Source organism: Taudactylus pleione, unplaced genomic scaffold (genome assembly GCF_031769625.1).
Source record: "Taudactylus pleione unplaced genomic scaffold, aTauple2 ptg000845l, whole genome shotgun sequence".
Classification (NCBI taxonomy): Eukaryota; Metazoa; Chordata; class Amphibia; order Anura; family Myobatrachidae; genus Taudactylus; species Taudactylus pleione.
Genome location: NW_028285247.1, coordinates 5496530 through 5517269, shown reverse-complemented (window position 1 = coordinate 5517269; position 20740 = coordinate 5496530). Strand labels below are relative to the sequence as shown.

Here is a 20740-nt window from a genome sequence, read left to right as displayed (position 1 = left end):
ATTCCCCTCATCAGGCTTTTGCAGAAGCAGCTGGAGAAAGTGAAGGAGGAGCTAAGAGGAGGGATTCCGCTCAGCATGTGGGACTTGTGGATGAAGCCCTTCATTCGCTTTGCCAGGATTCCAGGGTGGTCAATCTGTTGAAATCATACCACTGCATTTTGGCCACCGTGCTCGATCCTAGGTTTAAAGCCTATGTGGTGTATCTCTTTCCGGCCGACACAAGCCTGCAGAGGTGCAAAGACCTGCTGGTGAAAACACTGTCAGCTGAAGCGGAACGTGACACGTCAACAGCTCCTTCTTCATTTTCTCCCGCAACTGGGGCTGCCAGGAAAAAACTTAGGTATCCTGGCGATGATGCAGGGCAGGCAGGACCAAGTTTGGACATCTGGTCCGGACTGAAGGACCTGGCAACAATTTCTGACATGTCTACTGTCGCTGCATATGATACTGTCACCATTGACAGAATGGTGGAGGATTACATCGGTGACAGCATCCAAGTAGGCATGTCAGACAGTCCGTACCTATACTGGCAGGAAAAAGAGGCAATTTGGAGACCCCTGTACAAACTGGCTCTATTTTACCTGAGTTGCCCCCCCCTCCAGTGTGTACTCCGAAAGAGTGTTTAGTGCAGCCGGGAACCTTGTCAGCGAAAGGCGTAGGAGGTTGCTTCCACAAAATGTGGAGAAGATGATGTTCATAAAAATGAATTATCAACCAGCCTCCAGAACGTACAGAGAGACCTGTGGTGGTGGATTCCAGCGGGGACGAGTTAATACTCTGTGAGGATGAGGATGTACACAACACTGAAGAGGGTTAGGAATCAGTGGATGAGGAGGATGAGGACGAAATCTTGCCTCCGTAAAGCCAGTTTGTGCAGGGACAGATTAATTGCCAGCTTGTTTTGTGGGGGCCCAAACGAACCAATCATTTCAGCCACAGTCGTGTGGCAGACCCTGGCGCTGAAATGATTGGTTTGTTAAAGTGTGCATGTCCTGTTTATACAACATAAGGGTGGGTGGGAGGGCCCAAGGACAATTCCATCTTGCACCTCTTTTTTTTCTTTGCATTATGTACAGTTTGGGGCCTAGTTTTTCAAACTGCCATCCTGTCTGCCAATGCAGTGCCACGCCTAGATGGGTCACGTGTTTGTTCCGCCCACTCGTGTCGCTTAGCATAGTCATCCAGCTACCTCGGTGCAACCTTTTGGACATAAAAACACTATTGTGAGGTGTTCAGAATAGACTGGAAATGAGTGGAAATTACGTTTTTTTAGGTTAATAATAGCATAGGAGCAGAAAAACCCACAAATTCTGTGATTTTAGCTGTTTTTATGCTTTTTAAAAAAAAAAAAAAATACAGATCCAAAACACAAAACCCAGAACCCAAAACACGGAAGGGTGGTTTTGGCAAAACCAATCCAGATCCAAAACACGAAACACGAAAAGTGGCCGGTGCACACCCCTAGTAGATATAAGTCTACTTCTCCACTCTGCAGTAACGCCCCGTTGTCTGGAGTGTGCAAATAGGCTGCAGGGAGCAGGGCCATCTCTTCCATTGGGCTTGTTGGGCAGCTGCCCAAGGGCTCAAAGCTTGTAGGGGCCCACCAACCTGCCACGCCAGGTAAATTTGTGATTTTTTTTTTTTATAAACCGGCCGCCGGTGCACTGTATTCTGATCTAACCTCCCCCACCCCTTCTCCCCCGTGATGTGTACTCACCTGAGTCCCAGTTTCACTTCATCTGCCGGCTTCAGACCAGTCAGACTGAGTCTCTCTGCATGTGTGGGAGGTCTGATGGGCATGTAGGAGGGTTTAATTTTATTGACCATTTACATTTTTTTCCCGTGACTGGGTGGGTAGGGGGCCCAGTGCATTGCTTTGCCCAGGGACCACACTGCTGTTAAGACAACCCTGGGCAGGAGCTATCTCCAGTCTGCATGGAGGTCCTGACCAGCTTCTCTCCGTCAATTTCTATCCAGCTTAGAATCTGTGGTGTGCTGGAAGGCTTACTGTATGGGGGCTGTTACCTTCAATATGTACGGAGGTCCCAGGCGGCTTCTCCTCGAACACCTTTTGCGCCGCTTGATGTCTGTTTTTCAGTTTGAGATTTTGAGACGTTGATTGAAAACCTGACATTCAATCAGACTGGACCCATGTCTACTGACACCTGTGCGAGAATTTGTGGAGCCCGTATATAATGAATACTATCAAATAAAGAAAATATGCCCCCGACAGAAAAAAAATACATATACTGCCCCCCATAAAAAAATAAACACACATTGGCCCCCACAGGTATAAAAAGCACCCATTGGCTGCTACCGAAAGAAAACCATTACCCATACAGAAGACTTAAATACCAACCTCATATGATTTGAGGACAGAGGCAGGACTGCTTCATGCTGAGATGCCTCACTCAGGAATCTGAAATGGGGGGGGGGGACTGAGGGTATCGGGTCTCTTATGAAGGCTGCAGTTGCAGCTGCTTAGAATGTCCCCTTGTTGAGGGGAACTTAGGGAGTAACAGGCCTGTTCTGTGGCACTGCCTGCCTTCCCTCACTCCTCATCCTCAGTGTACTCAGAGCTTCAAGCCAGCCCTCCATGCAATTAAACCTCTGGAGTAAGTATTGTAAGTTTGGTAAGGAAGATAAAAGGCTTGTTAATGTCAGTGTCTTGTATGACTCATCTGAACATAAATCAAATGTATGTCTGGGCCACCCCTTTTTTTGAAAAAGTTCTATAGGGAGGACAAAGAGGAGAGGTGACAGGGGGCATCTCTGTCTAGTCTCATGTGTTATAGGGAAGTCGGGAGACAAAAGGATGCTGTTCAAGTATAGGACTGCATACTGTATAAAGTGAGCGAACCACTAGATTTAAAGGGTCAAGAAATCAAATTTGTTAAAGGTTCTGAAACAAATATTTCCACTTAACCCTGTGAAATGCCTTTTGAGCATTATAGGAATGTCACGTTTGCATAGTCAGAGATATTGTCTGATATTGCTCAGTTTGGCTGCTGATAGATAATCATATTCGTAACACAGACTCATTTGCAGGGCTGGTTCTAGACATTGTGGAGCTCACAGCGAAGGTTCCCAGTTGCACCCTCCCCGCCCCCCCAAAAATAAATAAAGAAATAATTATTTTTAGATGGCGTTGCTCTCAGCGCGCTCTTCCGGAAAGGGGGTGTGTCCTTGCAGAACACCCCCAATTCATTACACTGTGGGGCGTGCCCAGCACTTATGAAGGTGCTGGGCTTCCCCCAAGCTCTCCCCTCATGGCGAATAATTGCCATGTGCAGTAATGCTCCTTACACAGTATGTCTTACACAGTAATGCCCTTTATAACACATTATGCCACACGCAGTAATGCCCTTTATAACACATTATGCCACATGCAGTAATGCCCTGTATAACACATTATGCCACATGCAGTAATGCCCTGTATAACACATTATGCCACATGCAGTAATGCCCTGTATAACACATTATGCCACATGCAGTAATGCCCTGTATAACACATTATGCCACATGCAGTAATGCCCTGTATAACACATTATGCCACATTCAGTAATGCCCTGTATAACACATTATGCCACATGCAGTAATGCCCTGTATAACACACTATGCCACACGCAGTAATGGCCTTTATAATACATTATGCCACGTGCAGTAATGGCCCTTATAACACATTATGCCACATGCAGTAATGCCCCGTATAACACATTATGCCATACGCAGTATTGCCCTTTATAACACATTATGTGACACACAGTAATGGACTTTATAACACATTATGCCACATGCAGTAATGCCCTGTATAATACATTATTACATTATGCCACACACAGTAATGCTCTGTATAATACATTGTGCCACACACAGTAATTCCCTTTATAATACATTATCCCCAATTCAAATTATGCCACACAGTAGTCCCTTATTCATGTTATGACACACAGTGGTGCCCCTTTTACACAAGGCCCACAGCAGTGCCCCTTATACACAAGGCCCACAGTAGTAGTGCCCTTTATACAATGCCCACAGCAGTGATGCCCCTTACACAATGGCCCCGGTAGTGGTGCCTCCCATGCAGTGTCCTCATTAGCAGTGCCTGCAGTGGTAATGCCCCCATTGGTACTGCCCCCTGTAGTAGTGCCCACATTGGTAATGTCCCCTATAGTAGTGCCCCCATTGGTAATGCCCCCAATAGTAGTGCCCTAAGTAGTAATGCCCCCTATAGTAGTGCCCACAGTTGTAATGCCGCCATTAGTAGTGCCCCCAGTAGTAATGTCCCTATAGCAGTGCCCACAGTAGTAATTCACTCTATAGTAGTGCCCACAGTGTAATGCCCCCATAAGTAGTGCCCCCAGTAGTAATGCCCCTTATAGTCGTGCCCCCAGTAGTAATGCCCACAGTTGTATTAGTAGTGCCCCTTATAATAGTGGTGCCCCCATTAGTAATGCCCCAATTAGTAGTGCCCACAATAGTAATGCTCCCCTATAGTCATGTCCCCAATAGTCGTGCCCACAGTAGTAATGCCCCCTATATTAATCCCCCCAGTAGTAATGCCCCCTATAGTCATGCCCCCAGGGCTGGTGCTTCTGAAAAATAAAATACAATTAAAATACAAACACAATACTTACCTTAAGCCCCGCTCCTGCGTCTGCTGCCATCCGATCTGACCGCGGCTCCACGGATCTATGGGAGAGATGTCATGACATCATGAAGCCCCTCCCATAGTGCTCTCTGTGGGAGCCGGTGCTCAGGAGTGAGCTCCGGCTCCTCGGATCTATGGGAGAGACATCATGACATCCCTCCCATAGTGCTCTCTGCAGGAGCCGGAAGCCGAAGCTCAGGAGTGAGCTCCGGGTTTCAGCTGCCGCTGCAAGGAGGGAGCTGGGTGCCCGCGGTTAATAAATCTCAGCGGGCGCCTGGCAAATGGAGCCTCCCTGCGGTGGTTAGCGGGGGGGGGGGGGACAGGCGATGGGTTTTTTTTTTTTTTGCTTGTGAGATTTTTTTTCTTCTGAGGACTCAGTGGCACCCTCTAGGGGCTGGCACTCTGGGCGACGGCCCTGTTAGCCCGCCCCTAGAACCACCACTGCTCATTTGTGAGCACTTATTAGATATCTTGCTGCACTTGCAATTTATTGATAAGTGCACAACATTTAGTCTTGCTAGTATGGAATGTACGGCAAATTGAAAGTACAACACAAGAACTTACGTGAAAAAATGCATTGAACTACTCCGGGTAAACCGTCAAAACATTTGCATCACACAGACCTACAGTATTTGTAGGCATTCTATTTTAAACTACAAATAAATCCAATGCACTTCAAAATAATAGTATGCTGTATTACAGGAACATCATATTCTGATAATATATACCCCTGTAGTGGCCATATCTCTAGGGATTCCATACACTCTTTTTTTTTTTTTTTTTCAATGCCATAATCAGTGGTGCTTGATGCGATGTAACAAATGAAGATAGAAGCTGCCAAAATTCTTACTTCCCAAAACAGCTGTTTTAGAGACACTACAAATGTTTAAGAAATCCTAAAGAGAGTCAAATGAAATGCAAACTGTACCATGGAAATATGTGATGTAAAATCTTTATATACCTGCAAAAGCCATGCAGTTGGATGTAGCCACACATAGCAACGGTTTTGCAAAGAGTCAGCTTTAAAAACCAAACAAATAAATGTCATCATGATGAATTTACAATTTATACTCACCCATAATTACTTTTGGTTTGTGTAGTTTTTCTACAAACAAAATAAAGGGACAGCAATGGAAACTGATTTTGCTCCAAGTTATGCAACCCTTTCTGTGTCGCAATGGGAAGAAGATACTTTATAGAATAACAATGAATTCTTAAAGAACATCTTCTGTTGGCATGTTTTCTTCATATGGGAAGGTTCACAACAACATCTGGAGAAATCCCTAAAACACATGATTACCAGTTAAAAGGATCTGGAAATTTAATCCAGTTTAAGCACCCAAATAGTGTTCTTTTTAGATCTCAAAATCTTAGTTGAAGAAAACCACTCTTAAAACATACACCCATATAACTGGTAGATTGCAACAACTATTTATCTGCACACAGTAATCACTATTGTATAAGGAAAATACCTTGTGGAAAACTACAATGAATAAGAAAGATCTGCACTGACCAGGAAGAACTATGACATAAAATTTCTTGGAAATAGTAGAAAAAACATATGAATAAAAAAACATAAAATCGATGAAACAAGCATTTTAGCATACAAACAGAAACAAAACAAGATGAATTTCAGAAAGCTTTTATAACCCAACATAACAGCAACTCAGACACTATCAGAAGCATTTTAGAAGGCCACTGGCACATTCTGAAGATGGACATTCTGTGGTTGGCTATTACCTATATAAGGTTCTACAGGGCTTGTCAACACCTACCACAGGGATATTAGTTACCCCCTAATGTGTTCTAGAATAATAATAATCCCACTGCACAAAAAAAACAGAGCTACTAGACCCACAATGGTGTTACCTAACCATCGATGCATACAAAAAAAATATAATGGGGTAGGACTGCACATTTGTATTGGGTAAACAAATCTATTCCCAAAAGTTCAACTGGGAAATATGTTCCACCAGTAACTATATTCTTTTGTTTCTTTTTCCTCAAATAAAAGAAAGCAAGATAGTGCACATCACCAAAAACATAGGATAATATTCACTCTTGTACAATCCTACTCACAAATGGTATGTCTTGTTAGTTTGCACATAAAATGTCTCTACTTTTTCACTTCTTGACACTTTCCCAGAAGATACCTCAAAATATTAGAGGTCTAATATAAAGCATTAATTTCATTAAAATAAAAAAAAACAAATGATGAGGTAATTATGTGTACCGCATGTATAAAGAATAAACTCTTATCTGACAACAATGGAATGATTCAGGGTCCTAGGAACCTCCAAAGCAGTCTCCAAAATCTTACAGTCCAGATAGGTATTCAGAATTCTAGTGGGCAATCCAAACCTCTACATATCACCAATGCATTTCAACGTAACCATCTTCCTCAAGGTGATGATGTGTTATTGCCACCATGTATTCTGAATACCTTGATGGAACAGTACAAACTGACAGATGTTAATGACTCTACTCACGTTAACCTATTCCATGTTTTTACAATGGAGTTGAGGGTTGTAGGAATACTGCCTTACAGCTCCCCATTATCTCCTAAAGCAGCTGAAAGCTTGGAATACCCATGTATGGTTTTATGGACCAAGCATACTAAATAAAGTCATTTATATGTCCAGGGCTCTTAAGATGGAGATAGCATTCGGTCGTCACAACACTTTTGGCTTTTTAGTTGACAAAGTGAATGATCTTGAAAATCACCATTGGTATAGCAATTTAAAAACAGCTAATCCTGCTTGTAGTCAAGAATTTGACCTACTTTGGGCCAAAATAGTAAGAATTTTACTTCCAAAAGATTTGATAAATTTGCATAATACTCTCTAAATAAAACTTGCTGATGCCCGTGGCTTCGCCCACAATGAAATCACTTCTACAGTACCAACATTTTTTTTTATTTGAGGTGTTCTAGTTGTATTGCTTTGCACAGGAGCCCTATTGTGGGAGTGGCCCACGCAACCAGCTGCGTTATACAGACTGGTGGCAGCAGCGCCTTCACCCACCACTCACACCAATGTCACTATGTGCCCTGTGCACAGACTGCTATGTAGCCTATTAAATTCAACCCCACCCTTTACCGACTACATGCATGGTGCCACACATATCTCTTGCATTGATCATGTCAATAAGTTTTGCTTATGTTATTGCTCAGCTTTAACTTGATGGATTGAGATGAAATAAAGTGCAGGCTATTTCTAAGACTTTCCCCTACATACAAAATGATGCAGTGTTCATGAAAATTGGTTCAGCAGTTTTTGTGCCAACTTGTTCTTATGATAGTAGTATAGATAACCCATTAAAAAATGTTACCAAATATTCTTAGAACACATCTTGAAAAAATTCTGAATGTAGAACTTTTATTTGGTGTAAGAAAAAGCTAAGATCAGTATAATTAACTTACAACAAGCAAAGTAGATGACATCTTAAAATACTACACTCTGGGGCTGATTCACTACCATATGCAACCGTTTTTAGCTTCACCAGGGGTGGTTGAAGCTAAGGGGGAAGGAGTGTGACAGGGACAGCATGCTTTCACATGAAGTTAATGTGGAGCAGCAGGTTTGTGCAGAGATAGAGCTGTGAACAGCATGGCAATAAAGATCCAGTCCAGGTTTTCCTGAACTCAGTTGTAAGCCACAAGCAAGGCTAATTAGCAGCACCTGTTATCTGTCTTTAAAGTTGTGTCAGTGCAAATCCACAATGATCCTGACGGTGAATTAGTTGCCCAGGTTATAGGCACGGGGATGACTAGTGTTAGGGATCCTGGACCTGAGAGTGCACTAAAAGAACTGTGTTGCTGTATGGAAGATTAAAGAATCTGTGTACCTGGTGTAATATCTTGCCTGTGAACATTGCACTGACCTGTATATCTGCCTGTGGTGAGAAAATAAATTTCTTTTGGATTTTACTCCAGTCTGTGATTCTTGTCACAGAATGCAAAAGCGATTACGCATGCAGTTAAACTGCGATAGTATGCTAATTCATTGCAATCGCTATTCCCTCACAGCACTACACAAGGATGCCCACTTTACCTTACACACATCCGTAATCCTTAGCAAGAATGCAAAACCATTGGTACAATCGCATACCACCGCAGCCTCACGCACACTTGCACAAGCTCTGACCTTACTTAGACATTGCTAAAAGCCACGCATGCTATGAGACCTCAGACTGCGTAGATCATCAAAGTGGATAATTTATGCACACCCCAGCATGGCTTTGAAACGCACTGGCACAACTGCGCTCACCCGAACACTCCCCGTCACCAACCACATACATCACTTCCTGTCAAACACTTTGCGATGGGTCTGTGTAGCCTCTGAGATTGCAGTCCCAATAGCAGTGACTAGTTTGCGCACGTGCACTGCAATGCATACACATGCACAGATTGCAACAATCGTCCGTGTGCGTGTGTAATCGCATACAGTAGTGGATCAGGCCCTCTATGCTGGTTTACTGTACTCAAGACATTGGATTCATAACAAAGATAACTATATACACACCACTTAGTAATCAGTTGGCGGGCACTGAACAAGGGGTATAGTGGTTCTGGATTGAGTTCAGGTATGTTAAGTGTGTTAAGTCCAACAAGGGCCTTGGTACAAGTATCCACAGCTAGTTTTATCTTTGTAGCAAAATAAACAACATCATAAAACAAATTCTGGTCTGTCCGGCTCTAACTACACAAGTCTTCTTCTCTAAAGGTGAGAGGACCTAATGTCCAACTCACACAAAACAGTATTTAAATACAGAACTTACATAAAGCCATAGCAGTGTTTTTCAACTGGTCTGTTAGCCGCTATCCAGCTCAACTTCCCCAGTGCGTTTGTCACATATCCCCTCTCCTGTTTGTGGGGCGGAATACCTGCAGAAACAGAACAATTAAATACTGTTGGGACATTAGTAAACACAGAGTGATTTATAAACATAAAAAATATTTAATAATAAACAAAAGTAATATAGACAAATCATACATAAATGAAATATAAAAAAATGTATAATGCATACATCTAATAGTATATTCACATATAAAAAAAACTAGCCAATTGTACAATATGAATACATAGTCCCTTTAAATGAAAAGAGAATATTAGTAACCAACAATAAAAAGAGTTGATCAGACTCTCTGTATATGTTGTAAAATAGGAATAATAAGTCCAGTACAAAACAGCTATAACTTGGCTAATTGTAGCTGTTAGCAGTAGATAATTCTGTATTGCAATTTAGTTGTATCCATCATATAGCTGATGTTATTGCAATTAACTCAGTGATATTTCCCTGGAGATTCTCTCTGAACACATAAATAAACACCAGCTCGCCTTTGAATAGTTATTCCTGAAGATAGAAAATAGCCCATCACAGTGAAAAAATCAGGTTTAGCAATTGAACAGGCTAAATAGTCAAACATGCAATTTGACGTCCTTCCAGCCTATCTGCTATAAATAGTCCCATATATGTGCATATCAGTGCACGAGGTATTTATCAATACACAGTCACTGGCAGCCCGTATGTTATGCTGTACCTGTAAAGCGTCCTGGGCACTGCAGAGTGAGATGGCCTGATGTAATGAACCGCCGTGATGGATAAGTGGCTCCCATCTCTTAATGGTTACAGCGGTGTGGATGATATAACGGGTGATGATCAGCTGTCAGCACTCACATGTATTAGCGCTCTTATCAAAGTTGACTCCTGTCTCCACAGTAACCTGGCAGTATAAAGACCGTGCCGGGTGGAGGGCTTTGTAACAGTCACTTGCCAATTGCCGAGTGTGGTGGGCGGCTGGACACTGATAGATCGAATCTCCGGTGTTCCTATGAGAAAGAGCAGCAACGTGTTTCGGCTACCTCTGTAGTCTTTTTCAAGCTGGAAAACACTATTCAAGTTACAGATATCATTGCAGACACAAGCAAGCTACCGTCGGGTTTCGGAATGAGTACAATGACCTTGACTTGACCACTCACTATGTGACTCTTCATTATATCTTTCTCCAACGTTTTAAAAAAATTTTTAGACACCAATTCCCATTGGGCTTCATATGTTCTATAGGTTCATTTATTATGTCATGTTTAATGACTGTTGTTTTAACTGGTATGTCAGAAAACAAAGTTTATTGAAGGGTGACAGATAATAAAAACAGTGACAGAGATACAACATAATAATCAGAAGTATAACATAGTCAATAGTAATCAAAATATGGATTACAATGTAGTGACCAATTTTATGAATAGTAGGGGGGAATGAGGAAGGGAGTGAGCTCAGAAAGAAAACGGTGCAGCAAACCATAATGAACGGAGGAAGAGAAGAAGCAGAAGAGAAAAGTGAAGGGGGAAATCTTAAGCGGTGGAAACCATTCAAAGGGATGAGGTAACTTAACCTAACTCAAATGGGGAGGGAGCATTTGTTAGGCAAGCCAGGGGCCCCAAACCTTGTAAAAGGATTTGGAGGAATTATTATATACTAGTCATGTATTCTATGCAATGTGTATACCAGATCCTATATATTATTGAGTTGATCGAGGGAGGAGCCAATTGTTTCCAATCAGTGGCTATCTGGCGGGTAGTAGCAGAAACTATATGGCATATTAATTTGTTTTGATGTGTAGTTGCATATGGGAGACCCAAAGGGAGAAGAAAATACTTGGGTTCGCACGGGAAACAAATCTCTATTTCTTATGGTTTATTCTTTGGGCTCATGTTTTTGAATAGTTGAGAGGGTTTTGATTATTGTTACTTGAGGAACCAAAAGGTACTGCAGTTACTGGCAGGACCAGGGAGGCTGACAGAACTACTCTATCCTTCAAAGGTTTCATAAGATTTATATGGTAAATCTGTTCTGGGTTTCTTTTCCCAGGCTGCTACACGTTAAAATGAACCTCATCCACTTCAACTTTATGATTTCAAAGGCTCTTTTCTACATAGCCACTAATTTACTTTCTACCATGGGAACCAAAATAAGCACTCTGCCCCCAGGAGCAAAGGTAAGTAATTGGGCATTACAATTGTACACCCTTTGTTGGGCCTGTTCCATGTGCTTTCTCACTATCAGCACCACTGCAGCTTTTCCTTCCTGCATCTAAGAAACATGCTCAATAACAGTTTTATAAGGACTGGGTTACCCCTACCATGTCTCTCTTGGGTGTCTCCCATGCAGCAAATCAAAAGGTGAGAACCCTGTGGAAGATTGTGGAACTTCTCTAATGGCCAGCAATAAATAGGGTAAGAATCCCAATCTTTCTTTTATTTATCCACCACTTTCTTTAGCATATTCTTTACAGTTTTGTTAAACTTCCCCACTAAACCATCAGTCTAAGGATGATACACGGAAGTCCTTAGCTCAGTAACCTTAAACAGACGACACAACCTTTGCTCAATACTATGTCGATGCAGCTTTGGCAGCAATTACAGCCTCAAGTATTTTTGAATATGATGCCACAAGCTTGGCACACCTATCTTCGAGCAGTTTCGCCCATTCCTCTTTGCAGCACCTCTCAAGCTCCATCAGGTTGGATGGGAAGTGTCAATGCACAGCCATTTTCAGATCGCTCCAGAGATGTTCATTGGATTCAAGTCTGGGCTCTGGCTGGGCCAATCAAGGACATTCACAGAGTTGTCTTGAAGCCACTTCTTTGATATCTTGACTGTGTGCTTAGGGTCGTTGTCCTGCTGAAAGATGAACCATTGCCCCAGTCTGAGGTTAAGAGCGCTCTGGAGCAGGTTTTCATCCAGGATGTCAATGTACATTGCTGCATTTATTTTTCCCTCTATCCTGACTAGTCTCCCAGTTCCTGCCACTGGAAAACATGCCCACAGCATGATCCTGCCACCACCATGCTTCACTGTAGGGATTTTATTGGCCTGGTGATGAGTGGTGCCTGGTTTCCTCCAAACATAACGCCTGGCATTCACGCCAAAGACTTCAGTCTTTGTCTCTCATGGTCTGAGAGTCCTTCAGGTGCATTTTGGCAAACTCCAGGCGGGCTGCCATGAGCTTTTTACTAAGGAGTGGCTTCCGTCTGGCCACTCTACCATATAGGCCTGATTGGTGGACTGCTGCAGAGATGGTTGTCCTTCTGGAAGGTTCTCCTCTCTCCACAGAGAAATGCTGTAGCTCTGACAGAGTGACCATCGGGTTCTTCATTACCTCCATGACTAGAGCCCTTCTCCCCCGATCGCTCAGTTTAGACGACCGGCCAACTCAAGGAAGACTGGTGGTTCCGAACTTCTTCCATATACAGATGATGGAGGCCAATGTGCTCATTGGGACCTTCAAAGCAGCAGATATTTTTCTGTACCCTTCCCCAGATTTGTGCCTCGAGACAATCCTGTCTCGGAGGTCTACAGACAATTCCTTGGACTTCATGCTTGGTTTGTGCTCTGACATGCACTGTCAAGTGTGGGACCTTACATAGACAAGTGTATGCCTTTCAAAATCATGTCCAATCAACTGAATTTACCACAGGTGTACTCCAATTAAGCTGTAAGAACATCTCAAGGATGATCAGTGGAAACAGGATGCACCTGAGCTCAATTTTGAGCTTCATGACAAAGGCTGTGAATACTTATGTACATGTGATATCTTAGTGTTCTTTTTTTATTAAATTTGCAAAAATCTCAAAAAAACTTTTTACAGGTTGTCATTATGGGGTATTGTGTGTAGAATTTTGAGGACAAAAATTAATTTATTCCATTTTGGAATAAGGCTGTAACATAACAAAATGTGGAAAAAGTGAAGCATTGTGAATACTTTCCGGATGCACTACATGTGTAAAGGTTCAGAATGTGCATTCAGAACTGATCTAGGGAATGCAAGGGAGGGGAGAATTTTGATGAGAGCAGGAAAGGAGCCTGAAAAGAGTGGTGTGGGTAGGCAAGCGAGTCTAGGAGGGGGGAAGGAGAGGAAAACAACAGAAATTAAAATAAGATAGGATAAAGGAAAAAGATGTCTAATTTAAGCAAGGCCAGGAAGAGTCACATTATGTGCTCTATACCAAGGCATTGCATGGAACGTCTCCATTTTTAGATACAAACTAGATCCTATCTAATAGTTCTTGGCGGTATGGGGGGAGGGTTGTTACCAAATCTTAGCAATCTTTAGTTTGGCAGCAAAGGTAATGTGTAGGATCAACTTGTTAGAGTGTTTGGGTAACTGGCAGTCTGGGGCATATAGGAGCAGTGAGGCCTGAGTAAGAGGCGGGCATGCAAGGATTACAGACTTCAAGAGTGATTGGACCATTGTCCAGAATTGTGTAATGTGTGGAGAAGTCCACCAGACATGAAAAAAAGATCCTACCTGACTGCTCAATTAGAATCTGTCAAGGAAAATAAATATTTGGATAGATCTCCAAGGCGCAAAGAAAACCAGCTGCCACACTTGGTATAACAGAGAACCACCCAATTCTCACAAGCATATAAATAACAATCATAAATAAATACCAGACCGTCAGTGCCTAGGAGTTTCACAAAATATGATAAAAATAAGTCCTTTGTTGTTGTCTCAGTTTTGCTTGTCTCTCCATGGGTGGTCCATATGTAAATAGATATAAATAAATAAGAAACAAACTATTGGTATCGTATTGGAAAACACTTAGATTTTCCTTTCAATATCCCATAGAGTTAATTTTGAGACTAAAATTTAACTTTTATTTGATAAAGTAAAATTTTATTTTCAAAATTAAATTGTACAATTTAGTGCGCCATTTTTAAGACAACACTTCTTTCTCTCTTTTTGCGATTATCCTTTTGTTGCTTCTTGGCAGCACCCCTGATAAAAAGATAACCATTGAGTAGTATTAATGTTACAGGGTCTTATGAATACTTCCGTATATCAATATATATGAAAATGGATTGTGTGCAGGTACGTATCCATAACAAAAAAATTAAAAACATTTTATTTTAATTTTTTTAAAATATCCCATAGAGCAGGGATGGGGAACCTCAGGTTCGGGGGTCTATAAGGCCCGCGGAGTCATTTGGTCTGGCCCTCTGAGCTTTTCTCTGCTAGCCTTATCTGGCTAGCAGGGTGCCTAGAGTGGCACCCTGCAGCCAGAAGCTATGCAGCAGTGCCGCCAGGAGCATTCTTAGGACACTTCAGACGGTCACACTGCTGCACTTATAGCTCCCCGGAGCATCCTGGTGATTGTGGCCCCGCCCTGGGAGTGAGCGTGGCCTGCACCTGGACCTTGAATAATGTTATATATATCAAAATGGCCCTCGACAGAAAAAAGGTTCTCCACCCCTGCCATAGAGACAATTTTCATCTGTACATATTAATTATAAACTCACATGTTACTTACATGTGGCATAGTAGGTTCACTCCCATAAAGGTATCTTTATGGATTATTCTAATGCCCCTATGTGTAATGACATCCCAAATGAACTATACACATCTAGGATAGTGGCTCACATGCATGCTTACACCAATTAGGTTCTTTTAAATCCACAAAAGGTATCTTTTACTCCATAGAGTTTTGGTCACCATTAGTGCTTCTCCACCTCTATATCACCAGAGTGAGTATTAACATTAGGTGCTTACATCAAGCTTACTTAAAATATTCAGTATCTCTGCACATCAAGGTATCTTTTATGCGGGTGTCATCCTATCTTCAGGAGTTAGACAGACTCCATATGTAAAGAAATGCAGGGGGATTCATGGTATAGTATTTTAAAAATAATTTATTTAATATCTAAAGATAATGTTAAAAAAAGCACTAATACCAGATCTGCAGAAGCGCTCCTGGTCAACACTATACATGGATGTCCGGACATCCAAATGGCGCACAGGATCAACTACCTAGCCTAGGTATCTAAAATTGGTACTCTACACTCATTCTTCAATTTCTTAATTTTCTTCATTTTTTTAAAAAAATAGCAATTTTGTGCTACCTGATCTTTCATGTGTCTTTTTTTGGGTCTGGTGTTTTAATAATACACCATATAGACCACTCCAAAATATATTTGAATTGTAAAATAAATTTGAATATCATATAAAGAAGCGACTCTGAATCATAAATTATTTTGGATTCAACTATCATTTAATTAACCATATAATACAGACGGACTTCGGGATGTTTAAAATAAATGTCCAAGGCTTATACCATATCCCTTTCAAGGTGAGTATATTACAATTATGTATATGACCTTTGATTGGGTATATTGATCTGTACTATGGAGGTTTGTCGTATTTATTTTACCATCTAAAACATATGGCGTTCTGGAGCAAATCAACGTCTACACCAACAAGATCAACGTTGCATTCCACAACCACCGTAGGATCACGGTGAAAATTGTGTCCAACGTCTTTGACTCACTTTTGAAGGGAGAGACAGTACATCTATCTCTCATGAGAAAAAAAGATTCTTTAAGTTTTTACACTATAGGTCAACATGAGTTTTTTTTAAATGTGATGGGGTATTAGGCAGGGAAAAAAAGGATGGTGGAACAGATACATGAGTTTCGGGAGTAGCCTCATTTTCAAAGCAGTCACAGGTCCCAGCAAAAAAACTTGATAACTAATCCAGTTACTAATAACTTAAGAGTAGACAAGTGGAAAACCGTGGGCTCTAAATTGACATCAAATACACTCCTAATGTCTTTGTATACCTAGGGAAGTGAAGAAATCATGTCTCCAAACATACCGAAACCCATTATTTTAGAGCAAGAGATGAGTTAATAGGATATTAATTGTTATAGCTTCAGACTTTAAGATTTTCAATCTATAACATGAGGCCTCACTAAATTTGTCCAAAATATTATGCAACGGCAGTAGAGAGGTGGCAGGCTGAGTGATAAATAGCAGAACGTCAGGTGCAAATAAGCAGGGCTCATGGGCCCCACACTGGGTTAGAAACCCAGGAAACTCTGCAGAGTATTTAAGTTTTTGTGCAAGAGGTTCCACAGCAAGAACAAAAATTAAAGGAGAAAGGAGACACCCCTGTCTAGTGCCATTTAGTAGTGAGAAAGGCACTGAACAGAAAGCAGTTACCAAAAACTCTGGCTAAAGGACCTTCATCCAGAGCCCTAGAGTTAAGAATTGCATCTTGAAAAAGCAAGACAAAATGTTCCTGAGCATGTGTTATTAATTCAATAATACCTAAAACCGTGCAAGCATTGTCAGAGGTTTGCCGTGCACAGGCATTGAAAATGGGCGTGGCCATGAGGTACAAGGGCCCCATGCTATGCCCATTTCTTAGCACTCCGGGGGTTGCCCAGGGCTCCTGGAGCTGCTGGGCTGCACCCAGTTACTCATGGGCTGGCCCATGCGTCAGAGTCTGTGTCTACAAAATGTTTCTTATGAGCTACTATGAAGCTAATGTAAAGCGAGCTGACTTCAGGGCAGTCAGGATAGGAGTTGTACAGTAAATGGTACGATAGACTCAAACTCAGATAGATCTGTTAGTTCAAAGTGCCACACTTTAGATAATTTAGATCAGGGTAAATTGGTCTTCTTCTTGGGAGAAGGATAGAATATGTCTGTGTCAAATATATCTTTTATAGTCTTAATTGCCCTATGAAGCCAAGTTCTGTTAATCGTGTTATCCACAGAAGGTGGAATTGTTGGGTTGCCCCACAAAGGAATCAAGGGGGAGGAGTAAGGATTGCAGGTTAGATGTTTGATCTTCAACCAGGCCTTGAAGTTGTTCTAGAAAAGAACATTAATGTAATTGGATGGGGGAATCTGTAATTTAGGGGTATGACGCAATGCAGCCGGAGCATATGGGTAGAATAAAGACTCTTCCAGAGCTGCATTAGTAAAATGAGCAGAATATATAAGCAAATCAGAGATATATCTAATAATTGCAGATCTGGCAAATGTCATTACATGTTTTTTTGGGAAATAGGTACGATGATGAGGCATTCTAGGTTTCTGGTGATGCCGTATGAATTTAGATTACATCTGTGTACAACAGGGAGTGTCCATGTTCCTAATTGTAACGGGGAGCATTGTAGGAATGATGCTAGTTTAGAAAAAATAATATTTTTCTACCTAGAAGAGACAACTTAAGATCCTTTCAGTTTGTCAGTTGGTATCGCATTTTGTCTATAGGTGGGGAGAACAGAGCCAGATTAAGGTCTACATGGGCCTGGAGCTGACATTTCAGAAGGGCTTATTGTGTGCTGACACATGGGGTGTGACGAGCAATGCGATGGGGGAGGTGTGACTAGTGATGGGGGGCATGATCAGTGCTGCATATACAGCATAGTGTTGTCATATTTAAAAAAATATACATAACAAATATATACACACATATATACATACACGAGGGTTGTTCAAAAAGTAATGCTTAAATGCTCACAACTCAAATTTTATTATAGATACAGATTTGAAAATTAGCAGTAAAACACTTTGAAGTCTTAGTAACAGAATGACTCTACTCAAAAAATTCACCATCTGCCCTCAAACATTTTCTCCACCTCTCAACCCAAGCTGTGAATCCACTTTGGAAAAATTCCAGTGGTTGGTGTTTGACCCAGGAACGTATGGCGTTTTTAACAACCTCTATGTCTTCAAAATGTTGACCACGGTAACAGTTTTTGAGAAGGCCAAACTGATGAAAGTTAGAAGGAGCCAAATCAGGACTGTATGGTGGATGCAGCATTATTGCCCACCCCATTTGGCAAGGGCCGCAGATGTTGCCATCGAAGTGTGAGGTCTGGCATTGTCGTGGTGTAAGATGACATTTGACAGTCGAATTGTTGACCTTTTTTTGCGGATGGCTTCTTTCAGCTTCTTAAGTGCAATAATAGATTGATCACTGTTGATTGATTGTTTTTGTTCCAAGTAAACGATGAGAATAACACCTCGGCAATCCCAGAAGAATGTGGCCATGACTTTCTTTACGGATCGCTGTGATTTAAACTTTTTTGGCCTAGGTGAACTTAGGTGTTTCCATTGCTTTGATTGGGCCTTTGTTTCTGGGTCATAAAGGAATACCCAGGTCTCATCTCCTGTAATGACATTTTCCAAAAACGTCTCAGGGTTGGCTTCAAAGTTGGTCAAAAGGTCATTGCACACTTCCACCCTCTGGGCCTTATGATCCCTGGTTACTTGCTTTGGAACCCATTTAGTACACACTTTACGATATCCCAAATCATTGATTAGTGTTTCTACAGTGCAATGGCTACATTCAAGTTCTTCACTGATATCTCTGATGGTCACACAATGGTCTTTCTAAATCATGGCATCGACTTTGTGTCAGTTCTCTGCTGTCACTGCCAGGGGCGCCAAGTGGGGGGGAGCGGGTACAGATTACCAGGGCCGGGCTTCCTGAGGGCCAGGGGGGGCCGGAGCCGGCACCGCCCCCCTCCCTCACAGCAGCCCAGCACACAGCGTGTGCTGAACTGCAGTGGGAGACTGCTCGTGGCTGCTGAGCAGCAGCCACATCAGTCTCCTATGCCTGTGGGAGGGAGCGATCACCCTGATTGCACCCCCCCATGGCTTTGAGCCAGGCTGAGGGGGCTCAGAGAGCCCCCCTCCCCAGCATGCAGCGCCGCAAAAAACTTTTTTTCTTCTATTTTCGGGAAGGGGGCATGGCCACATCTCCCATGATTAGGCCACGCCCCTCTGTTGCCTGGGTCCACCGCGGCTCTTGGTGGGCCTGGTCACTGCAGTTGATGGTCAGCCACCACGAGGTTTGTCGCACACGGACGATTCTACCAATTGAAAACACTTCATCCACCTTCCAACATTGCTATAGTCAATTGTACGCTCACCATACACTTTTTTTCAGTCTTCTGTGGATTTCTGTAGCACTGCAGACTTCTGTTTCCAGATATTCAATGACGGCTCTTTGTTTCATCTTGGATTCCATGCAGAGGCGGATTGGGAATTTAAAGTGGCCCTGGAAAAATCCTGAAAGTGGCCCCATGTGCGCGCCTTCGGTGCGCGCCTTCGGTGCGCACCTGAAAAGTGGGTGTGGCCTTGCAGCAAGGGGTGTGGCCACGTGTGAAATGCTACGCCTGCAAGCTACTCCCTTTGCTTTTATCATGCTGGGGGGCATGTCCACTGCTACGGGAGCTGATGGATATGCCCCCAGCTCCTCTCTCCAGTGAATAAACACAGCATGTGAATAAGTATTTTCTTACCTATATGATTTCTCTGCAACAAGGAACCTCTTAAGAATTTATCCTCCCTGGACAGGCACCGTCTTGAGTCGGTTTTCACTATTCATGCAGGAGATCACATGGTCCGGAAACCGTCTGTTAGCGTAGGAATAAACCCAGTGTCATCAACATGCAACAGAGGTTCTCGTCAGTACCATCCCCCTGTATCTCACCAGCACCACCCCCCTGTCACTCTCCAATACCATCCATCTGGGTGTTTCCAATACATCCCACAATCCAGCTCCAGCTCCTCTTTGCCCCCAAAGCCATCTCCTTTTTGCCCCAGCACCATCTCCTCTGTGCCCCCAGTGTCAACCCTCTCCCTACATCACAACATCCTCCCACAGCACAGCAAAACCCTCTCCCCTCACAGCACTCCTCACAGCCCCCTTCAGCACAGCCCTTCACACCACAGCCCACCTCAACACAGTCCTCCTCATAGAAGTCCTCCACACCACAGCCCCTCTCATCACAGCCCTTCACACCACAGCCGCCCCTCATAGCACTGCCCTCCACAGCTCAGCCCCCTCATCACAGCCCTTCACGTGACAGTCCCCCTCATAGCACAGTCCTCCACAGCTCAGCCCCCTCATCACAGCCCCCTCTGAACAGTCCCCATCATAGCACAGTCCTCCAAAGCTCAGCCCCCTCATTACAGTCCTTCACACCACAGCCCTTCTCAGGACAGTCGCCCACATATGACAGCCCCCTTCACAGCACAGCTCCTCACAGCTCAGCCCCTCATAACACAGCCTTCCTCACCAAAGCCCCCCTCATCACAGTCCCCATCATAGCCCAGCCTTCCACAGTTCAGCCCCCTCATCACAGCACAGTCCTCCTCATATGACAGCCCCCCTCAGAGCTCAACGCCTCACATCATAGTCCCCAGCAGGCCCTTAGCACAAAATCACCCCACCCCACACAGACAGATCATCTCCCCCTAGTTCAGCAGAACCCCCCTCCCACCACA

The 20740-nt window shown here is 43.0% G+C and overlaps 1 protein-coding gene across 3 annotated transcripts in view; it reads left to right on the top strand.

Annotated features, from left to right (window-relative positions):
• LOC148474432 (E3 ubiquitin-protein ligase TRIM39-like) overlaps positions 1-20740 on the top strand; it is an 82992-nt gene that overhangs the window by 8067 nt on the left and 54185 nt on the right. For 2 of the 3 annotated variants that reach the window (XM_088458677.1, XM_088458678.1), the window contains exon 3: positions 11522-11648. The exons of the other annotated variant lie outside the window; for it this stretch is intronic. In XM_088458677.1, coding sequence (XP_088314803.1) covers positions 11538-11648 — 111 coding nt within the window. In that variant the 5' untranslated portion in view covers positions 11522-11537. The remainder of the gene's footprint in view (positions 1-11521; positions 11649-20740) is intronic. 3 annotated transcript variants of the gene reach the window in all.